This window comes from Humulus lupulus, chromosome 9, assembly GCF_963169125.1.
Source record: "Humulus lupulus chromosome 9, drHumLupu1.1, whole genome shotgun sequence".
NCBI lineage: Eukaryota > Viridiplantae > Streptophyta > Magnoliopsida > Rosales > Cannabaceae > Humulus > Humulus lupulus.
In genome coordinates, this window is record NC_084801.1 from 72,518,576 (window position 1) to 72,539,986 (window position 21,411).

General features: G+C 37.7%; 2 protein-coding genes across 2 annotated transcripts; both read right to left on the reverse strand.

The window, feature by feature from the left end:
- Window positions 1-398: 398 nt before the first annotated feature.
- On the reverse strand, window positions 399-6,746 carry LOC133799798 (uncharacterized). The gene is made up of 10 exons (XM_062237792.1): window positions 6,739-6,746; window positions 5,847-5,990; window positions 5,509-5,722; window positions 5,311-5,427; window positions 4,785-4,877; window positions 4,526-4,708; window positions 2,961-3,149; window positions 2,700-2,719; window positions 791-1,178; window positions 399-659 (listed from the first exon to the last, which is right to left on the reverse strand). Exons 1-10 carry the CDS (start codon window positions 6,744-6,746, stop codon window positions 399-401), a joined length of 1,617 nt encoding a protein of 538 aa, XP_062093776.1.
- A 22-nt stretch (window positions 6,747-6,768) lies between these two features.
- Window positions 6,769-16,550, reverse strand: LOC133799799 (meiotic nuclear division protein 1 homolog). Its single transcript, XM_062237794.1, has 6 exons — window positions 16,389-16,550; window positions 16,228-16,242; window positions 7,375-7,413; window positions 7,200-7,307; window positions 7,035-7,097; window positions 6,769-6,947 (listed from the first exon to the last, which is right to left on the reverse strand). The coding sequence occupies exons 1-6, from the start codon at window positions 16,548-16,550 to the stop codon at window positions 6,864-6,866; spliced, it is 471 nt and encodes a 156-aa protein (XP_062093778.1). The 3' UTR covers window positions 6,769-6,863.
- Between the last annotated feature and the right edge of the window lie 4,861 nt (window positions 16,551-21,411).

Here is a 21,411-nt window from a genome sequence, read left to right on the forward strand (position 1 = left end):
TAGCAAATCATTTTCAAACCTAAGTAGAAGCCAGAGATGGGGTATTTCAAAAATCAATAATTATTACTTTCACTGTTTCACAGACAGATTCTTTATCCCCCCAAACAAATAAATATTTATGAATATAAATAAATCACCCCCTAAAAATATCTTAACCACACAAAAAAGGCCAAAGGTTTAAACTTTAAAGATAGAAGGCATCTATTGTTTTTTGCTGTGTCTACTTCAAACTCTTCCCAAAAAAACTAAACTCAGATGAACCAAGTAATAGTCTTTATTTTTTATTTTTCCTTTCTAAACTTCAAATATTAAAGAATATCCTCACAACTCATTCCCCAAGATCAAGATGTGTGAGAAAGAGAGCTTACATTTTTGGTTTCATCCTAAATGTAAATGGGTCAATCATGGCTCCAATTTGTCATAGATTCTTGGACATACTTGTACATGTCTCTGGTGATTTGAGCCTTGAGCTGTGGAGATTTAAAGAAGCCACCCACTAGTCCATGGATTATCCTTTGCAAGCTTCCATTGATAAGCAAAATAGAAGACTTTCCCATCAACTCAGTCAGAGATTTTGGGTAAGAAGGCACAAAAACCTTTGCATCAAGTACCAACAGAAAGAAGTAGTTAAGAAACCCAATAGTTTTTATAATTTGACCCTGAATAATGAGAGAAAGAAGTTAAAGTTAAACCAAAGAGCTGCAAGTACCAACAGAAATTATGAACTAATAGCATCCTGGAAATCATTGAAACATGATGCAGACAACTGAAACAACACAATATAACAAACCTCAACAGCTCCTGCATTCTGAGGTTTATACACAATAAATTGTTGAAATTTGAGATCATTAGCGATATTTTGATGTTCCACAACTTCCCTCGAAGTATTATTCTGAAACTTGCTGGTAGAAATAGTTAAGAAATGCAAAAAAAGAGATGAGTGAGAGATAGAGAGAGAGAGGGAGCCGAGAGAGACAAAGAGAGCAGAAATAAAAATGTAGAAAAAAAATACAAACCTGAAAAATGGGACAGATTTTGAGCTGAAATGGTCCTGCTCACAACATTGTAAATATTTTCCTTTATGAGTTATTGAAAAAAAAATACCAAACTGAATTGACAATGTTTTGCACCAAGGGTACAATGTAGAAGAAGAATAAAATTTACCAGTCTTAGAATATCTCCATGTTTCTTATCCTCTGCTTCAACAGCTATGTCTAGAATACCCCCTGATGTGGCACTAAATGTGGAGAAAAAGAAAATTTTACAAAATTAATTAAGTGAAAATCTGTCAAAAGAACAACTGAATTGAAGAAAAGATAAATTTTGCATAGGAGTTTCATTAAATTGCAGAGTGGGAACTCAAAGGGCTGTCCACAAGGAAATAGAATAAATCCATATAAAGTCAGAACAGATCAAACTCATATGACTTTATTTGATTAGTTATTATAATACTTTTCTAATAGTCTAAACTTCTATGGTGTATAATTTTGATAAACTTCTTCATCAACAGAAGTTTAATGAAATTATACACCATAGAAGAATTCTACTATCATTACAACTAGTTCCTAAATAATCTGAATTAGAAATTTAGTACTATAGTTCTGAGAGATGGAAATTAAGAGCTAGAGAGACTAAAACCAAAATTCAGGAACAGGTTAAATTCAAAAAGTTATCAAATGTTTTCACTGCCATAATCATAGCTGCCACTAAAGCAGAATAACATATTGACATAAGTAAGTTCATACAACAGATATTTATGCTGAAAAATCTCCAACTCTCTCAAAGTTCAAGCATTACTTGGACATTGTAATTTTCAGCAGGAAGAATTAAATAAATCTTCTATTAATGGCATGATAAAGTAGCAACTGTGAAGATTGTTTAAAGAGAGTTCAAGAGTTAGTTATGTAAGCTAATTTAGTGAGTGACAAAGAACTAGTGCAATAACAAAGTTTTATCGTGACACACAAGTACTTATAACAAGACAGATGATAAGAATATTAGGCCTTCTTTGAGGTTTAATTATTCCATAAAAAATAAAAAGAACTAGTTACTAATTAGGCCTATTATTATTGGCTGAATATATGTCCAATAAGATTATAAGAAATGTACTAGGCATACTAAGTGATTTTTATATATATTGCCTAGTGTTCTAAGGGAAGAGAAATAAAAAAAAAAGTTGATTATAAACAAGAGATGCAAGAGAGTAACTTTAATAAAAAGAGAAAACTGTATACAAAGTAATAACAGGATATGCAAACTCCAACAAATAGTTATAAGAATCCAATATTTAGGTTTTCTCTAAGTGGATCAAAATTGAAAACAGCAGCTAAAAAATTCATCTTTTTTTTTTCCAAATAAATTTCATTAAAGTTACAGTTGAGAACTCTAAGTATTGATTTAATCCTGCATAAGACTCCCCATTTCGTATATAACAGTCAACATGACTAGAGTGCAAATACTTAATCAAATATACTTTGTACTTTTCACACTTGTGTTTATTTAGACATCACACGAACAAAGACAGCCAGAAATTTATAGAACATACCAGCAACATGAAAATAATGGGTTCAGCGAGGTTTTCCTGCTTTTCAATTTTTTCAAGTTTTGACCCATGACCTCTCCGTGAGACCGAGCCATCCACGACCCTCCACAAGCCCGAGCCCTCAAACCCCGTCCATAGCCCTATCCGTGAGCTGCACTTGGAGTCTTGATCAAGGTCCTAAAATATGCAAACATAGAAAAACAGTATATTCATGCACAATTTTCAATAGAAATGAAAGAATATATATTGTACAATTTTCAATAGAAAGGAAGGTCCAGAAATTTTCAATATATATTGTAAAAGCCTTAGATATGCAAGTCATATTTGCTAGTCACCATGAACATCATATGTAGACCACAATTCAACAAAACAGGTAGAAGTAAAGTTTAAAATTATAAAAATCTGACAAAAAACTTACCAAATCTTCTGCATAGACCCCCACAATAGCATATGGTACTCTAGCTGGGTTTAACATAGGGCCCAATATATTAAATACAGTTTTTACTTTCAGCTTTTTCCTGACTAAGCGGACAACCTTCATTGCTGGATGATATGTTGGAGGCATCATAAATCCAATGCCTGCTTCTTTCACACAGCTTGAAACTCCCTATTATCAGGAGATAGATTGACCATATGATAATTAGTTCAGTTACACTCTTACAAGATGAGAAGCTGTTGCTGACAATGACATTGACAAATTTGAAATTGGTTTAGCATGTTATTAATCTACCAACTTATTCATCTAAAACATAAATTTACAGCACCAACCTCAAGTTCCAGGTCGATAACTATTCCCAACTCTTCGAATACATCAACACTTCCACATCGGCCTCTATCTCATCTAGCCTCCTCTTTCGTTAGATTTAATTCACAAATCAATCAATACAGAAATAAATCAAAACATATACCCATCATAATCAAATATTGTTCAATATTGTACATTATTAAAAATATGTCTTAAACACATCATTTATTCCCCTAAAAAGGCTATACTTATCTGGATAAAATTATATAAAGCCCAAAAAATCTCTTTAAGCTTCACTGGCATAGTTAAAATATTTGAAATACATATGAGATACTCCAATAAATTATTCTATATACTTTCCTTCATAATGGCTAGGTGCCTCAATTTAACATTAAGGAGCAACAAAATAAAAATTAAGATTCATATCATCTTTAGGAATAAAATGTTTAAAAATATTATCTAAAAAATTCCTCTTCAAAGAATCAACTATTTAGGTCATTCCATAATATATACTTCCAAATTTAAAACTGAAATAAAAGAAAAAGGCCTAGAGAACAATAAGCAACAACTACATTAGCCTATAGAAGAATCATTCACTAAATTTCACAATCTTAGTCCATTGAGGCATTTTCACACACACTTGGTTTGCATCACAAAAAAGGAAAGAAAAATATAAAAATAAACACAAAATCCATAATCCAAAAACAAAAATCCAAAAGGAAAGAAAATACAGCTGGGTACATCAATCCTCTGGAAACTTCCATAACTAAAATTGGTCAAATTGCAGAGAAGGTACAAAATTTGTAGGCACTGAAGCCATCAACCACATGACAGCCTTTAAAGAGAGACATATATATATATAGATAGATAGATAGAGAAAGAGAGAGAGAAGAAGAAGCATGACTCACTTAAATTTGTGCTATTCCCATCAATCAGAAATACAAGTTTTATCAATTATTATTTCTTAAGATACAGTAGCAAGTTTGGGAGGTACTAAGATATTTCCCTTGGCATATTGATGTTGATAAATAATATGAAAGTTGTCGACTTCACCAGCAGATGTCATGATTAAAGTACAAATTTTCATACTTTATTCATAATATTTTTCATATACTGCATAAGGTCATTTACCATTTATGAGAACTTCCCTTTTCTTATTGCTTCAAAACAAAATAAATATGTGCATGCATGAACAGAGAGGTATGCATTAAAATATGGCCTTGACAACTAGAATAAACAAACTTGCCTGTATAAACAGCTACTCCACATGCCCATTCGGTATTACGCAAGTAACATGACTGAAGAATTGTGTTTTTAATGGTTAATGGGCACAGATCGTTATCAATAAAAGGACGAAACAATCGTAAATTTTCATCATATCTTCTAATGTCCTTGTCATGAACAGGGCACTCAATCACACCCTAAAGAGAGAGAGAAATGCATCATCACTTATTAAAGTGAAATAAAACCCGATAGAAATCTTCATGGAAAGCTTACCTTGATTTTGTGCAAGACTTCTAGATCAATGCCCATGCATGCTGAGGGAATAAACCTGGTCTTTAGATCAGTTTCACCATCTAGAGCAGAAGTCTAGAGGAAGTTACATTATCAAGTTCTTGACATGTTTAAGCAATTGTAAAGGTCAAAAGGAAAATAGTTACAGGATTACAGAAAAAGAAACACTGCCATTGCAATAATTCTACGATATAATCATGATTATGAATGGAAATTTAATGTACTATAAAGTTTTTGCTTCTTTAGAAATGAATAATCTTCTAAGCATGCAAGCAACACCAAACAATGTCAGAGAAAAGAAACCCCGAAAGTGCAGAGGTTTAGTTACCAATAACCTAGCTAAGGTCCTTTTTGCAAAAATAACTTTCTCAGGCTTACTAGAGACTTTGGTTGGATTCCAAATTTTATCGGTACACTTAAGCAGCCTCACTATCAATGACGAATAAAGGTTGGGTGTTGCTTATTGCACCAAACTTGGTCAGTTACTTGTCAAGGATTTTATATTTACCTCAACATAGCACATTCCTTGCGGATCAGATGTCCCAATCAAAACCAGATCACATGGCACTTCATCATTCTCTCGGAGCCATACTATATTACCCACATGAATATCCTGTGCTTGAACCTACAAGTGAATACGACCAGTCAGTTTGTCACAATAAAAGAAATGCAACCAAAGAGGAGTAAAGAAAAGAAATGTCTATACATGTTTCTTTATGCCCTGCCTCACAACCCAAACTTCTTTCTCATTCGCTTTCTTGTCTGAAAGAAATCTGTGGTAATCATGCCATGCCTCTTTTGTTGCAGAAACTTCAAAAATGAAAATAAGTGGACCCCATGTACTGGCAGGATTTACTGGAGTAATAAGAGACCATAACTGAAGGCATGCTATTAGCAAAAAGTACTGGTTCATGAAGCGGCTGAAAACATATTATTTGTTAGTGATACGCAGTACAAAAGAAAATAAGAATGTTTGTAGCAAAGTTATCACATAGTAAGGTTGTCACATAGAGAAATATAAATAAATTTCAACGAAATATGTACTTGAGCTTTGCCATTGTGTTCTCCACCAAAGCATTATTGAATATAAAGCCAACAATAGAGCATTTCCAGCCATTATTACAGCCACATAATATATTTAACTGTGGTCCATGCAAGATGTTCGGCCATTTTCTGGCAAAGATCCAACTGAAACACGTGCACACGTATGAGGAAAGAAAAGAGGACAAACATATTATTGTAACACAACTCTTAAAGAACACAAAGAAGGTTTTACAAGTCTTATTCTTTTCATCTACATAAATAGAAAGTACATAACCAGCATATATCATATCATCATATCTATACATATTACTTAGTTAAGAAAAGAAAAAACAACTTTCTTCAATTAAGGTGTCTATCAATTTAGTATATATCATTGTTAACACTTGACCAGGAAGAAATTTGAGCCAAAGAACCTTTCTAATTTAATGCATTTAAGCTAAACAGAGTTTTCATGGTATAACTGCCCATCAACTAAAGGGAATAGATTTAATGCATCTCTAAACAAGACAGGTTCTGTTATTTGAGCTTCTAAACATCATCATGGAAAATCAAAAGGTTTCAATTACATAATTCAAAAGAAGAATCTTTAAGATGCAAAAAGAGTAAAGATGGTGATAGAGGGTCATCAAGTTGCTTGCTAGTTCTAAATCAAAAACACTAATGCAAAATAAATCATAATGTCAATGTCCACCAACTCCAACCTTGCACTGACATAATCAAATCAAATCAAATCCAATGAACTCTTTGGCCTACGAAAATAAAGTAACTACAAAAGAAGAAGATTTAAGAAGAAAAGAGAATAAATATGGTTATACAGGGTCATCAACTTATTCTTAGTGGGAAAAACTGGGCTTAAAATTTGCTAAAAGGAAACAATGCATGAATTAAATACCTGTCCATCTGTTAGCTGCTGAATGAACAACTTCAATTGCACTTCCTGCCGGTGTAATAACCACAATTAGTATGCATAACAAAGAAGCTATCTAGTATCAAGCAGTTAATCTCAATTAACAGTATCTAGAGTTTAGGCCTAAGAAGAAAGTCTGAACTCATTGCTTCAAAGGCAGCTGGATCATTGTCCGCATATTGTTCCATTTCTTCCTAAAAATAATAACAAAATGCAATTAGAAACTCAAAGCAAAGTTAGAATCCTTGGCTGCAGTAAGGAATGCCAAATCATTTAACAACCTTCAGCTCAGTATGCTTTTGCTGAATGGATTTCAACTCATTTAAAGCCTCCTCTCTTTCATCCTGGAAAATGCTAACATGTCAGACAAATAATAACCTAAGAGTTCATTTCTATAAACTAGTTCAAACCCTGGTAAGACATATAAGATCTTTAAGGATGCTCACAGATGCCTCTCGCCCCTTCTTTAACGATTCACACTGCTCAGCAAGTTTTGCAAACCGCTTCTTACTGCTATGAAGATCAGATTCTAGTTTGCGAGTTACATTTCTCAGATGCCCAATGTTTCAATATCAGTACAAGATAAAGTAGTTACATGATTTATAAAGGCACCAAATTTACCTGATTTCCAGCACATCTAGGAAGACTCCAAAAATACACCTGGAATTTTTAAAAAAACTCACAATTAGAAAAAACTCCCAATATAAACAAGTTGTAAAATAGTTTCACATCAACACGCAATTGTTGCTATTTTTTTTCTCTGCAGTTTAAGAAAGCCAAAAGCATTTAATGAAAACAACACACGATACATTTCAAGCCTATACGATAAGCCAACATAATACGTCACGTAACAATCCCAACTAAACGAGTGCTCCTAATCTTCAAAATAGACTTCTCGCCAGACCCATTACTAAAAAAAACAAAAATCCTAAAACACCATTTTACTAAGGAAAACTAAAGAATGAAGAAACGAAGTTTGAAAACAAGAAGAGAAAAAAGAAACCTCCCCAAAAAACCTTAACGAGCTTACCTGGGCACCACGTTAAGTTCCAACTCTAACAATCTTCCAAGCTAGGCTCCAAGAAACACCTAAAAATCTAACACTAAATTAAAAGAAACAAAAAAGGTTGCTCCTTTAACAGTCGTCTACTCAATATCCAAAACCCAAACCCACTACCATTCTTTTCTATCTAAACCCCAGTAATGACTCCTAAACTTTCCAAGAAAACCCACAAGCAACAGTTCCTTACACAGCAAAACAAAGGCAAGCAAGAGTGATATTCTTTTTAAAGTAAAAATCGACATACACTAACCTCCGAAACAAATCCCTTTTCTCTTTCCGGGAAAAGAATCCGATAGAGTGAAAGTTCCGGAAACGAGTCGAATGCGGGAAGAAAAAGCGGGAGGAAAAACGTCAAGTGAAAACAAAGAGAAGCAAAAGGAAACGGGCTTCTTGGGAATTCGCATGTTGGGATTAAATAGGCATTTGGGGAGAAGATGAAGAGGCAAAAGGGGAGGTAGTGGAAGTGGGAGTAGTAGTAGTAGTAGTGAGAGGGAATCGGATTCCGGAATAATGGTAGTGCCAATGAGACCGATACAAGTTGGCAATGGAATTGGAAAGGAGAAGGACCGATGGTGGACATTTGGGAAAGTCGGGCCGATCGGGTGTCTTCATTCAAGCGACGATACAGAAGAAGAACGAAACGAAGTGAGAGGCCGGGGGGCAGGGAAAATAGTCGAGTCGATCAGGCTCGACGACCGGGAGAAGCAAAACGAAATTAGGATTTGGCCAAAGGGTCTCTCGGGTCTCACAAATTTTCTGGTCTCAGGAATGAAAAAAAAGGCTAAGTGGCGGGTCTCACAAATTTTCAGTTCTCAGGAATGAAAAAAAAAGGCTAAGTGGCGGGATGGTGTATATTACCGCCCTTTTTTCGTGCCCAATATAATACTCTAGCATAACACATTTTTATTAGTATTATATTCATGTGTTATGGAAATGGGTATTTGGTGTAGTGACTCATGGTCGAACTCTTCCTCAACAGCTTGACCTCTAGAGGCGATGACGATCTTGCTTCGCAGGCTCCTCATTTCTGTATCCAAGTCCTATCTCCTCTTGCTTAGGGAGTCGCTTAATGCAGACGGGTTAAGATCCCCCTTTCCTTTGCCCTCTCGAGATGCCATAGGGGGCGTGGTCCCTTTACCTGCCCTCTTCTTGTTGAGCTCCTCCCGTAAATCTGAGGGTGCTCTCTTAGAGGTGACCTCGTCCTCGTTGCGAGGGGCAGCGTTGGTCCCCGACTCTAGTTTCTGGGCCTGCTTCGATGGTTCAGGATATTCGCGTTGCTTCATTTGGGGGGTGTTACTGGTGGAGTGTCGAGTCCTCCCATCGTCTACCGGTACGGTGGTCTCTGCCCCCTCCCGACCTTTCTCTTTTCTCTTGGGCAAGGTCACGCTCGACTTACCTTGCAATAGGCCATTTAAAACCTCTTGCATGTTCTCTAGGGTGGCCTCCGACCTTTGGTTCTTACGGTGGAGCTCATGTATTTCTTCTTCATAGAATCGAGATTTAGAACTCGAGCTCACGGAATGGACCCAGGGATGCTTATCATGTTTACGCATCGAGGGGCCCGGGTCCTGTCGGCTGGAGTTCGGTACTTGTGGTGGTCTAGGGAGAGGGAATTCGTTGGCATTCCTCGGTGGTGCCCTTGGAGGACTCCCTCCGGGTGGGACAGCCGCTGACGAGGCCTCTCTATCACCCTCGTGAACCTCAGGGTCCCTTGGGGGCCCCACATCTCTAGGTGGAGGAGGATCCTTCATGGAAGCCTTTAGTTGGACTCCGTTAAGGTGGACCTCCACCTCTCGTGGTTCCCTGAGTCGCTTTGAATGTCTCAGCATTTCTTCTTGCCAGAAGTAATGGTAGAACAGTAGCTTGGTACTTAGTTTCCCACAGACGACGCCAAACTGTTGACTGTAAGAAATCGTCAACTAAGTTAAGTTAGAAAAATTGTAAAGTAGAGATTATCAAAAGAAAAGCTTTAGAAATCTAAGTATAAACTCCAAGAACAATTGCAGAAGAACAATGGTGAAATCATTTTGTATTCACTATGGTGCACTGCTACAGTAATTTTTCCAACCCCCTTCCATGTGGAATTGGGGTTCATTATATAGTGGGCTCTATTGGCCCTAGAAACACTGTGGTCCAGGGGACCAGGTAGTACATAAGTACACTGTCAGGAGAGTGGTTTCAGAGGTAGTGGTCTTGCAACCAGTACAGGGATAGGTGCCAGGAGGATGTCTCCACTACTTGACCGTATGAATGTCAGAGGAATGGCTCCAAGCATAGTGGCGCTGGTGGTCCTGATGCATGGTATGAGACATGCAGTGAGTGCCTCCACCATCGGTACTACCTTGTACCATCACAGCCTATCTAGTTCTGATGTTCTGAGTTACACCCCTAAGCTCCTCACCCTCACATAACCGGTTTCCGTACGCGTGCCTTGTCTCTAAAGGTGGCTCTCGTGTAGTCATGAGGGAGATAAGTGCGTGGGAGTCGGGCCCCTCTGGTGGCACCCTCCTTAGAAAATAGAGAGGGGCTTCATCAGCGGGGCCTATGCTTATGCCCTTGAGGCGCACCTTGCGAGACGACATGTGAGTCCTAGGCACGACCGAGACATGGCCTCGCAGATCATATGGGCGCCTTATGAGATGGGGCCCTGTACTTGGACCTGGTGGCGATGTGGCCTTGCAGGGCCTAACGGCACCAAGAGGGGGCCAGATGCTAGCCCACGCGAGACGCCTCCAACGAGGCGCGGCGGTTGGGCACGAGGCCCTTGCGAGATGCCCCTCGCAAGGCGAAGCACCTAGTTGTTATGCCCTTCGCAAGGCGCTCCTGCGAGCCGTGGGCGAGGCGCTACATGCGGGCCACCTCCAGCGAGGCCAGTGCTTGGCACTACGCGAGGCGCTCCTGCGAGCCGTGGGCGAGGTGCCACATGTGGGCCACCTCCAACGAGACGAGTTCTGGGCACCACGCGGGGCGCTCCTGCGAGCCATGGGCGAGTCGCCACATGTGGGCCACCTCCAGTGAGGCGAGGGCTGGGCACCAGGCGAGGCGCTCTTGCGAGCTGTTGGCGAGGCGCTACATGCGAGCCGCTTCCAGCGAGGCCATGGTGGTCCAAGGGCGTCGCGGCTTAATCACTTAATTAGGCGCTTATGGGACCTCGGCACTTATTTTGGGTCTTCTCCAAGCATGATATTTTGAGCATCCACATTACATATGCTTTGTGGAAGAGTTCTAAGTCTTCTTACAGATCAGAACTAGTTTGTTGGTTATTATGATACCTCATTGACAAAAAAGGGTGATTGCCCAAGCAACAAGTTAGTTGAAGGGTGTGACCAGAACTAGAGTATAGATACTAGTGGGCCAAGTGGCCAACATTATGTTTGAGTTACTCTTGTAGAGAGGATAAGAGGAAAAACAGTTAAGTGAACCCATAGATGGGAATAATTGAGGGGAATGTCTTAGCTCGATTAGCTAAGGATTATGTAGTGTCAGGTATGAATTTATTGTGGTATATGGATCAGACTTGGGATCCGATGGACACTAGGATTAAATGAGGGAATCTGGATGAATCTCATATTACCCCTTATTCTCTTCATCCAGGCATCATGAAGATATATCAAGATTTGAAAGTTTTATATTGGCGGCCTGGGATGGAGAGGGACATGAAAGAATATGTGGCAAAGTTCTTAACCTGTTAGCAGGTCAAGACAGAATATTAGAAAATCAGTAAAGCCAAAATAGCCTTTGTGTATCCCATAGTGGTAGTAAGGAAACATCGCGAGGGATTTCGTGGTGGGGCTGCCCAAGATAGTGGACCAGAGTAATTTGTTTGGGTCATTATGGACTAGTATACAAAGTCAGCTCACTTTTATCAGTAAGGACAAGTAATACAGTTGATCAGTATTCATAACTCTATGTGAGAGAGGTAGTACGCTTTCATGGAATTCTAGGTCTGTCTCATTAGATGAGGACCCTACTTTTACTTTCAAGTCTTGGGGAAGGTTGCAGAAGGCGATGAGAATACAGATGGAGTTTAGTACAATTTATTATCCTCAGACTGATGGAAAATTAGAGAGAGTTCTCCAGTTATTGGAAGGGCACCTTATGAGAAGTTGTATGGTAGGGAATGTATTGCCCATTCATTGGAATGAGATGGGTGAGATGTTATATTTGGATTCTGAGGTAGTTCAGAGAATCATTGAGGCTATTGAAAAGGTTAGAGCTTGGATGCTCGCTTCTCAAAGTAAATGAAAAGTTATATTAATTTGAAATGAAGGAATGTGGAGTTCCATGTGGAAGACTGTATCTTCCTTAGAGTTTCACCATGGAATGGAAAGGGTTGAGGAAATAAGGGCAAGTTGAGCCCTAGATTAGTAGGACTATTTGAAATCATGGATAGGATTAGTCAGGTTGCATTTGGATTGGCCTTAGCTTTGGCACGGTCAACAATATACAATGTATTTCATATTTCCATGTTGAGGAAACATGTGTTGGATGAGACTCATGTGTTGGTTGTAAGGATTCGGAATTAGAGGCTAAGTTATCCTGCAAAGGGTAGCTAGCTCAGATATGAGACAGAAAGAACAAGGTTCTAAGGAACAAAGTTGTACCTTGGGTTAAGGTATTATAAAGAAACAGTTGGGTCAAGGGAGCGACCTAGAAACTAGAGTCAGATATGCAGAATTGATATTTCGAGTTGTTCAGAAAAATTTTGAGGACAAAATTTTTGTAAGGAGGGGATAGTTGTAACAACCCAAATTTCCTAATAAGGCTTAGGGCCTTGATTAGTGGGCCACGATGACAAATCTTGGAGTTTTATGAATATGTGATATTTATGTGTATCATTATGTGAATATGTGAGTTATATTATAATGTGACTTGATATGCATGATTAGGAGTATGAAATATGTATGTGAGCTCATTTCTGATTAATTGGGAAAGTTTTATATTTTTGCCCATTTTGGGTAGATTTGGCATATATGTGGTATGTGTGTGGTGCTTCATTATTATTTGGTTATGCTTGGGTTACACAGCACGAGACGATCCTAGGAGGAAAGCTAGTGGGAAAGTCACAATGGGATTCATACTTGACTTAGAGTGAGTCAAGGGGTATTTAGCACATTACTGGGATATCGGGTAATGGGAATTAATATTTGATGATAAATTGGGAGTTATTGAGATCATGGGAAATTATGGGAATTTTGAAAATTTTACCCCGAGGGGCATTTTTGGGACACCGAGCATTAGGATTTGCTTAAGTTTACTTAAGCTTGAAGATGTTCAGAACGTTCTATCTCCCTCCCATTCCTTTTTGACACCCGATCACATTTTCAAAGGAAACTTGGGTTTTAGGACTCGGATTCAAGCAAGGATCGAGGCATAGCGATTCTAGGGAAGATTAGAAGTTTATTAGCTGAAGAATTCTGTTGGGAAATGACTCAATCGAAGGTAATCCTAGTTTTAAGTTTTAAGTTTTCGAGTTTTTAAGCTTCGATTGGATTTTATGTTTTGATGACTTTTTGGATGATTTGAAGCTTTGGTTTTATTGTTGTTGGATAACTAGGATGTTTGGGAACTTTGATTTTGGGATTTGGAGATGTTTGGATAGGTTTTTGGAAGGTTTTTAAATTGAGAAAATGAGGTTTTCAGCTGGGTTTGTGGTAGGGTCACAGCCCTGTTCTTGGGCGCCGCGACCCAGGCTTGACGAAAAAATTGACGTTGGCTGATGGGCAGTTAGGGCCGCGATGCAAGGTGGGGGAGGGCCGCAGTGCTTAAGGGCAGTTTTGACCAGATTTGGTTTTTAGTGGTGGGAACTTATCTCTAAGGTTCTGAGATCGATCATAATACCTAGCTGAGTAGGATTCGACGTTTCAGAGGCTTGCATTGGGTCTGCAATTATTTATTTACTCAATTTTTTATGAGGTTTTATATTATGATTGTTACTAGGTTATCGATAGGGGCTTGGAATCAGGATCGTGCTTAAGGAATGTTTATTGGTAACCTATACTTGGACCAATGGTAAGAAAACTGTACCCAGTATGTGACATGCATGGTTGTTGATGAGGCATGTTGAGTGCTCTATATATGGACATTGATTGCATTGAAAATGCATAGCAACACATGTGATTAGGACATGACATGAATATTGAATATGGAATTGATCAGAGCTTAAGTCTCTGTAAATTTGCATGATCATAATTATGCTAGTGATTGTTGAGTAAGCATGTTGAATGCCCTGTATTTGGATATTTGACATATGATATATGCCTGGTTGCATTGCTTACATGTGAATGGTACTGACTTATTAGTTAGCAACGGCAATGGTGTCAGTATTTATTGTGAAGTTGTCACTTATTAGTCAAGTCCGGCAGTGGTACTGTGCACTGGTGGTATGGTATTGGCTAATGAGTCAAGAATGGTATTAGCGTGTTTAACGCAAGCCGAAAAGATTAGATTTAATTGACTTAAGAATTAACAACATAAGCATGAAATGCTTGACCGACCCCAAGTTCGATGAAAACAAAAGCGCTTGTCTAGTCTAAAGGCTAGTTACATAGGGCCAAGGCCAAAAGGCTCAGGTGACTATAACGTCACATGGCTTAGGGTGCGAAGCCCAAGTTCGTGACTTATTAATTACTTATCTGGTTCAAGTTTGTGACTTATTAGTTATTTATCTGGTTAAAGTTCATGACTTATTAGATACTTATTTGGTTTAAGTTCATGATTTATCAGTTACTTATCTGGTTCAAGATCGTGACTTATTAGTTATTTATCTTGCCCAAGTTCGTGACTCAATAGTCACGTATTCGATTATGCCGAAAGCCCCAGCATGATTATAAAAATCATTATTGATATTCCCTTGTCTGATTGGGCTGCAAGCCCCAGCATGATTACCAGAATCATTATTGATATTCATTTATCTGATTGGTCTGCAAGCCCCGGCATGATTACCAGAATCATTATTGATATGCACTTAAGATTGACATGATAGTCATCCATACAGTATAGCAGGGTCCACAATCATTTATTTGGACTTGCTTACATGCATTAATATGGCTATTATTGCTAGGCATGCTTATTGTGATTTGGTGTCATGTTATTACTTGTTCATGATTATATTGAGTTTTCTTGCTAAGCCTCGGCTCACGGGTACTATGTGGTGTAGGTAAAGGAAAAAGAAAGATGGACCATCCGTGAGTTAGAGAGCTTAGGTGTTGATGTGTACATATGAAACTGCTTGACCGCCACAGCTGAGGGTTTAAAGAGGAACTAGGGTTAAACCCTATTTTTCCACTTAGGTCAGCTGGTTGTAAATCTTTTATTGTAATTAACCTTTAAAATATATTTTGGGATCCCAATGTATATAGTAAATGTTTTAGTGAAACGTTATATCTTTAACCAAAAAATTTTACCCTATACCGTTAATCACATTTAGTTACACGATTATTGCCAAATGGCTCGGTTAGCAAGTTTAGCACTGTTTAAAATGCACAACGTAATGATCCCTGGGTAGGAGGGCATTACAATAATTATATTCCTTCATACTAACTTCAGGATACCCTAAACCCATAATAGCCCTTCTGGCCTCTGATTATCATCTCTCACTTACCAAAACATTAGGTCGTGCGCCTCCCAGTATTCAACTTCATGGATAAAATAATCATAAAGGGGGTAACCTAAGGCTCACCCTGCATCTTCCCCTCAACGCTAGCATCCATCAGATCACTCCTCCAATTCGCATATCTTAACTTATCTATGCCAAAGTAGTAGGATTTTTAATTGTTTGTATAAGATCTTCTCTCAGTTTTTCACCGTTTATTCATAGAGGTACATCTGCTACTTATCAATCGCAGGTTCCGGACCAATCCCGGTCATTATTCCACCCTAACCGTGGCTAACCGGCATAACTGTCAACTTGACATCCCATGTAGAACACCTAAGTCCTTATCCCTTCATTAATTGTGACGTAGAAATGATCACTCTTCCAGTGTACATATGCACGCACCCTAATCCTTGACGCGCTGCACTAATATTCCATGTTCTAAGCAAGGGTAGGGTTCTCGGCACCGTCCTCCTGTACAAGTCCATCCCGTGCATATGCCAATATCATGGCGTGTGAATCAACCCTTTATTCCAATCTCTGAGAATTTGGCACACAACTATCCATTTAGACAAACTATAGATTCCTGTAATACTTTAGTCAAGGGTATAACAATCCCCGAAGATGCTTTAGTAAAAGTCAAGGTGTCTCACCATTCTCACCAGTCTCACCGTATTTCTAATCCCGTAAGGCATTCCTTTAACAATTTCCTTGCAGTCTCTATCTTAACTGAATCATATGCAATCCAATCACTTCCCATTAGGTGACCTTGAATATCATCTGGAAAAATTGGAGCTTATCCCTTCTGGATCCTTACCTGTGATCCCCGCTTCTGCAGCCACAATAGTATTAATACAGGTATTACTCATATTCTACTATTAACTAGAAGTAGTCCAAAACATTCCTGATCGAGCTAGATATGACTTATCCAAAAAAATCCTTCATTCTTGGCAGTGGATATCTATTCTTAACAATTACCTTATCCGGCTTCCCATGGATAGTATGTACTCTCGCAGACATGGCCTTGTCCCTAACCTTTTGCGTTAACATGTCCCATGGTAAGATGCTCCATCTGATCACTTTTAAATCAAGTAACTCCTTTGACTGAACCATAAATTCTGGCTGCTCAACTAGCATCATTCTTCACGATGTTTCTGGTACTTCTTCTATTCTCTCCTTATTACGTAGCACACTCCATTTCCTAGTCGCGACAGTAATCTTGAAAAATCCTTATATACTCATCTGAAATCCCACTGACTAACCCAGTTCCCTTCGGTCTAACTGAAATAACCCTAGTTGTACCTACCGCCACGGCTAGGCATCCCGCAATTGCAATCGAGTCCTCTTCTCTTACACTTGGAAGTCACCACTCTCTCTCATAGTCCATGGTCTCCCTTTAGGCAAAATAATCCATACATAGGAGCATACCGAGGTCATCATATAACAATCCCAACCAACTCTTATTGCTAATTTTCTACTCGTAATACTCTGTCCCTTGTTGGGAATTGTGCCCTGAGAGCATATGTAGTAGATTGTTTGAAGAAATAAATAAATAAATTGAATTTGTTATGCATATATTTTATGGACTATATTATTATGTGATAATATTATGTAAATTTCAGAAAAATTCCAAAGTTCATATATGTGATCTCAAACATGTATTGGGACGGGAGGATTGTGTTTAAGATAAATGAACTTGAATAGTTCGCAGTAAAATAAAGTTATGGAATCTTTAGATTAATTCATGCAAGTACAGTTCACTAGTATTATGAATACATGTGATCTAGATCCGGATCCCTAGTGTAGTAGGACACTTTAGTGGAGGTACTTTATATATTAGAGAATATATAGAACTGGACCAGATATATTTATTAATACTTAATTAAATACCGTTTTAAAGCATTAATTAAATATATCAACTAATGATCATTTACAAATAGATCTTAATCCTGAAGTCACTATGAACTCCAGTTTATGTTATATGAGTTCTTTGATTTACTTGTTAGGGTCTGTCAGAATAATCAGGCTAGAAACTCTGGTTTTGGGAACTCATTAATGTAAATGGCTGGAGACATAGTTTACATATATGGAATCTATACCTTCTCGCAAGAGATTGAATGATGGTTCTCTTAAGGGTGGAATTTTGGGACCGGAAGGTTATTGAGCTCAAATTCATAATTTAGTTATGAATTAACCTTCATTAGTAAAGTCAATGGTACTTAAGGAAACAAGATATAATTAACAGGGTAAAATGATAATTTTATTCCCGATTAATTATGAACCATTATTAGAGGGTTAATTTGTATGTAATGCTTATATCAATGGACACTTTATTTTATAAAGTACCCAGTAAATGAAATGTCTATAATTACAAGAGTTCAATCTCATATTTATAGTGGAGTAATCATGAGATTAATAAATTAAGATGATTTAATTAAAGAGTTTAATTAATAATCTCAAATTTATTGGAGCTTGGAATTATAGGTCCATAGGTCCCCACAACGCCTCTATCAACACTATTCAACGCAAGAATTGATATAAAGGGAAAAAATGTTGAAAGACATATTTAAGCATAAATTTGTTCTTCGGGCCAAATATGCAATTATGTGATAATAGTGATTAATTAATTACAAATTAGTTGTAATTAACAAAATTAATTATTATTTAATTATTATGTTATTTTCAAAATTATATTAAATAATTAAATTAATTTTCAAAATTATATTAAATAATTAATTAATTATAATTTTTGAAATTAGTATAAATTAAATATTTAATTTTGAAATTATTATTTAATTAATTCTAAATATCTTTATTTGAGTGGGAGATAATAATCTCATAAGTTCAAATTAGATTTGAATTTAAAAGATTGATAATTATTCAAATAATTAATTATGTTTGATAATTAAATTCAAATTTGAATTAATCATCAGGTTGTTGGATTTTCTTCTGATATGGTAGTTTGATTAAATATTTATGAAAAAAATTAAATATCCCTAAAATATAGAGTGGTACACGACACACACATTCCATGGACTATGTGTGGCGTGTACTAGATATTTTTCAGGATAGATTTTTCAATTTTATTTTTTTAATTGATATTTTTGGATATTTTCATTAATAAAATAATTAATTAATTAAAAGATAAATTGTAAATTGGTTACAGATTTATTTTTTAAATATTTTCTATTTAAGTTAGACTTATCAGAAAATAAGAAGAGACTCTGTTATTCGCTCTAAAATATAAGATCGATACCTTTCTATATCTCCCTGAAAAAGTTAAAGAACCAATCTCAGGCTTATTCTCTTGACCTCATGTGTTGAGTACATCAAGTAGAATCATAAATTAACTATCATTTATTCTCTAAGTGCCCACACACTTCTTCAGGTGTAGAGAACGTTGTGGAAGATCTTGGTGTGAGTACCTAGGAGAACCTTGAATAGGAAGTTCGTTCAAATTACGAAAAGATAGCAATGACACTTGATAGGCATCAAGATGTATGTTTCTATTCTTTTCTTGCTTACGATTAATGTATATATATTAATGGATCCGCATATTTAAAGGTAGTTTAAATATTTTTCAAAATTTTTGTTGTACACTTGGCCAACCCACCACCATTCTGCTGCGTATTAGGAAACTCGTTCTTAACATCCCATTCCCTGGAAATTACCAACTCTCCTAGTAAATGAAAAATCTCAAGCCCCATACCATAATATTCATCTGATAAGTATCTTATGTCTATATCTTTACTAAGAGGTACGTAGCACCAAAATTAATCAATAAAATATAAGGAGCGAGAACTAGAAGGCCAACCTATCATTTACAAGGAACCACCCTCAAGCTCGGGGTGCCTCTAGGCAGACTCTTGAGATGAAGTTGAGCTATCTGTACTTCTTGTTCCATCTTTCTTTGATTCTGGATAATGCTTCTTAATGTGCAAAACTACTCCACGTAGAAAACATACCTTCGCTTGACATTTTCCCACATTGCGTCTCCTGCACCTGACGCACACTAGATAACTTCTCCAGACCTCATTGCCGCCATAAATATTATGACCCCTCTTGTCAGGACCAAAAGTGGTAGAACTATCAGGGGTCCTTCTTTTTTCACTACTGGGGCCTCTACCCCTACCAGCTCCCACAAATGGGGGTACCATTGCTTGAGTTTCCTTCCCCACGACACCCTCGGTCCATATCGCACCCCATGCGCCCTCTATAGCAAGGGCCCTCCCTACCGTCTGAGCGTAGGTACAAATCTCGTGAACTGGAGTGACCCTAACTCTATGGGCCACCCCATGGTTCAGCCCTCGAATGAACTATTCCTTCCAGGCAACATTTGTCAGTACCAAAGAAAAAGCAAACTTGGCTAACCCATCAAATTCGTTGACATACTTCGTCACTGTCTTAGCACCTTGGACCAAATTCATTAACTCATTGGTCTTCGCAACTCAAACAGCGTCACAGTAATACCTCTCATTGAACAATTATCTGAATTCCTCCTAACACATCATAACAAAATTCTAGGTCTGGGATACCATTTCCCACCATGTTCAGGCATCCACCTCAGCATGAACATGGCACAAGCCACTCTATCATTGCCTTCTACCCCTATATAGTCGAGGATGGAGCTAACCATGCCCATCCACTGTTTAGCTATGAACAAATCTAAACCCGCTTTGAAAACTAGAGGATTATCCGTCTAGAATTATTCATAAAACAATTTCCACCTGTTTCCGTCCTTAGGTTGAACCAAAACTTATGCCATTGTCGTCGAAATACACAAAGCAGCGTTCCCTGATGGAATCCGCTATCTCAACCACCTAATCACTTCCTCTTGCTTTTGCAGTCTAGCTTGCATGTCAGCGAACACCTATTGCCAATCCCAGGGGACAAATGGAGGATTTTGGTCCCGACTACTATTCGCAACCCTAGCATTAACAATGCCTGCTCCACTTGACTTCCTTTGATGCATAACTTCTAAATCTTTCTGCAGTCAATGACTCAATCCATTAGATATGGTGATCCCAAACGCAAATATATATATATATTGCTCATGCTCTCTATATTAACAAGCAGATAAGACCATTCAAATAAGCAACTAGACAAATATTTCACTCAATACCAATCGACCCTGAGTCGAGCTTGGCTCTTGCAAAGAGCATACATGTTCAGTCAATTTCCAGGAACTATAAACCTTGGCACACTTTGATTCCAAGTTGTAATGCCCTACTACCTTAGAGTCAATACCATGTGTTTTATAAATGTGCCATTAGCTCACTAATCGAGGTTTTAGGTTAAAAAGTGTGATTTAAATTGAAATAAAGACTCATTTGACAATATTGGTTATAAAATATTTGGACATTCATTAAAATCATAAAAGTTATACATTTAGGATCCCAAAATAATGTTTGAAAATGTATTACAACTCAAAATGTCAATACAGTCGACCTAAGCGACAAAATCTGCCATTTACAGCAAATTCCTCAAAATAACCCTGGTCGTGGCAGCTACGTAGGCTAAACATGTACGCACCACCCCATGCCCTAGAACTCATGGTTGACCAACCTTTTTCTTGCCCTTACCTGCACTAGAGAACACGTATGAGCTGAGACCCAGTGAGAGAACTTCATAGCAGAGCATACAATAATTTATATCAACAAATACATACTTAATCAAAGACAGCAAAAAATTACAAGTTCCTATTGGAATATACAACAATACAATAGTATAATGGTACAATAGCACAATGGCATAACAACATAACAATACAGTAGCACAACAGTGACCTTCCTTGATCAGGTTGCGCTATCAGGCACCAAGTCTGTGGTCTTAATCGAGTGGGTGTGTACAACACCCTTAGAGGGTCTCACTCTGGCAGTCTGGATTCAGCATGCTTAACTCCGATCCCAGCTCTTTGTCATTCCCGGCTCTTGCTGCATTCGGCTCTTGCCGCTCTCAGTTCTTGCCGATCAGTCACCATTATAAGTATGACATAATAGCT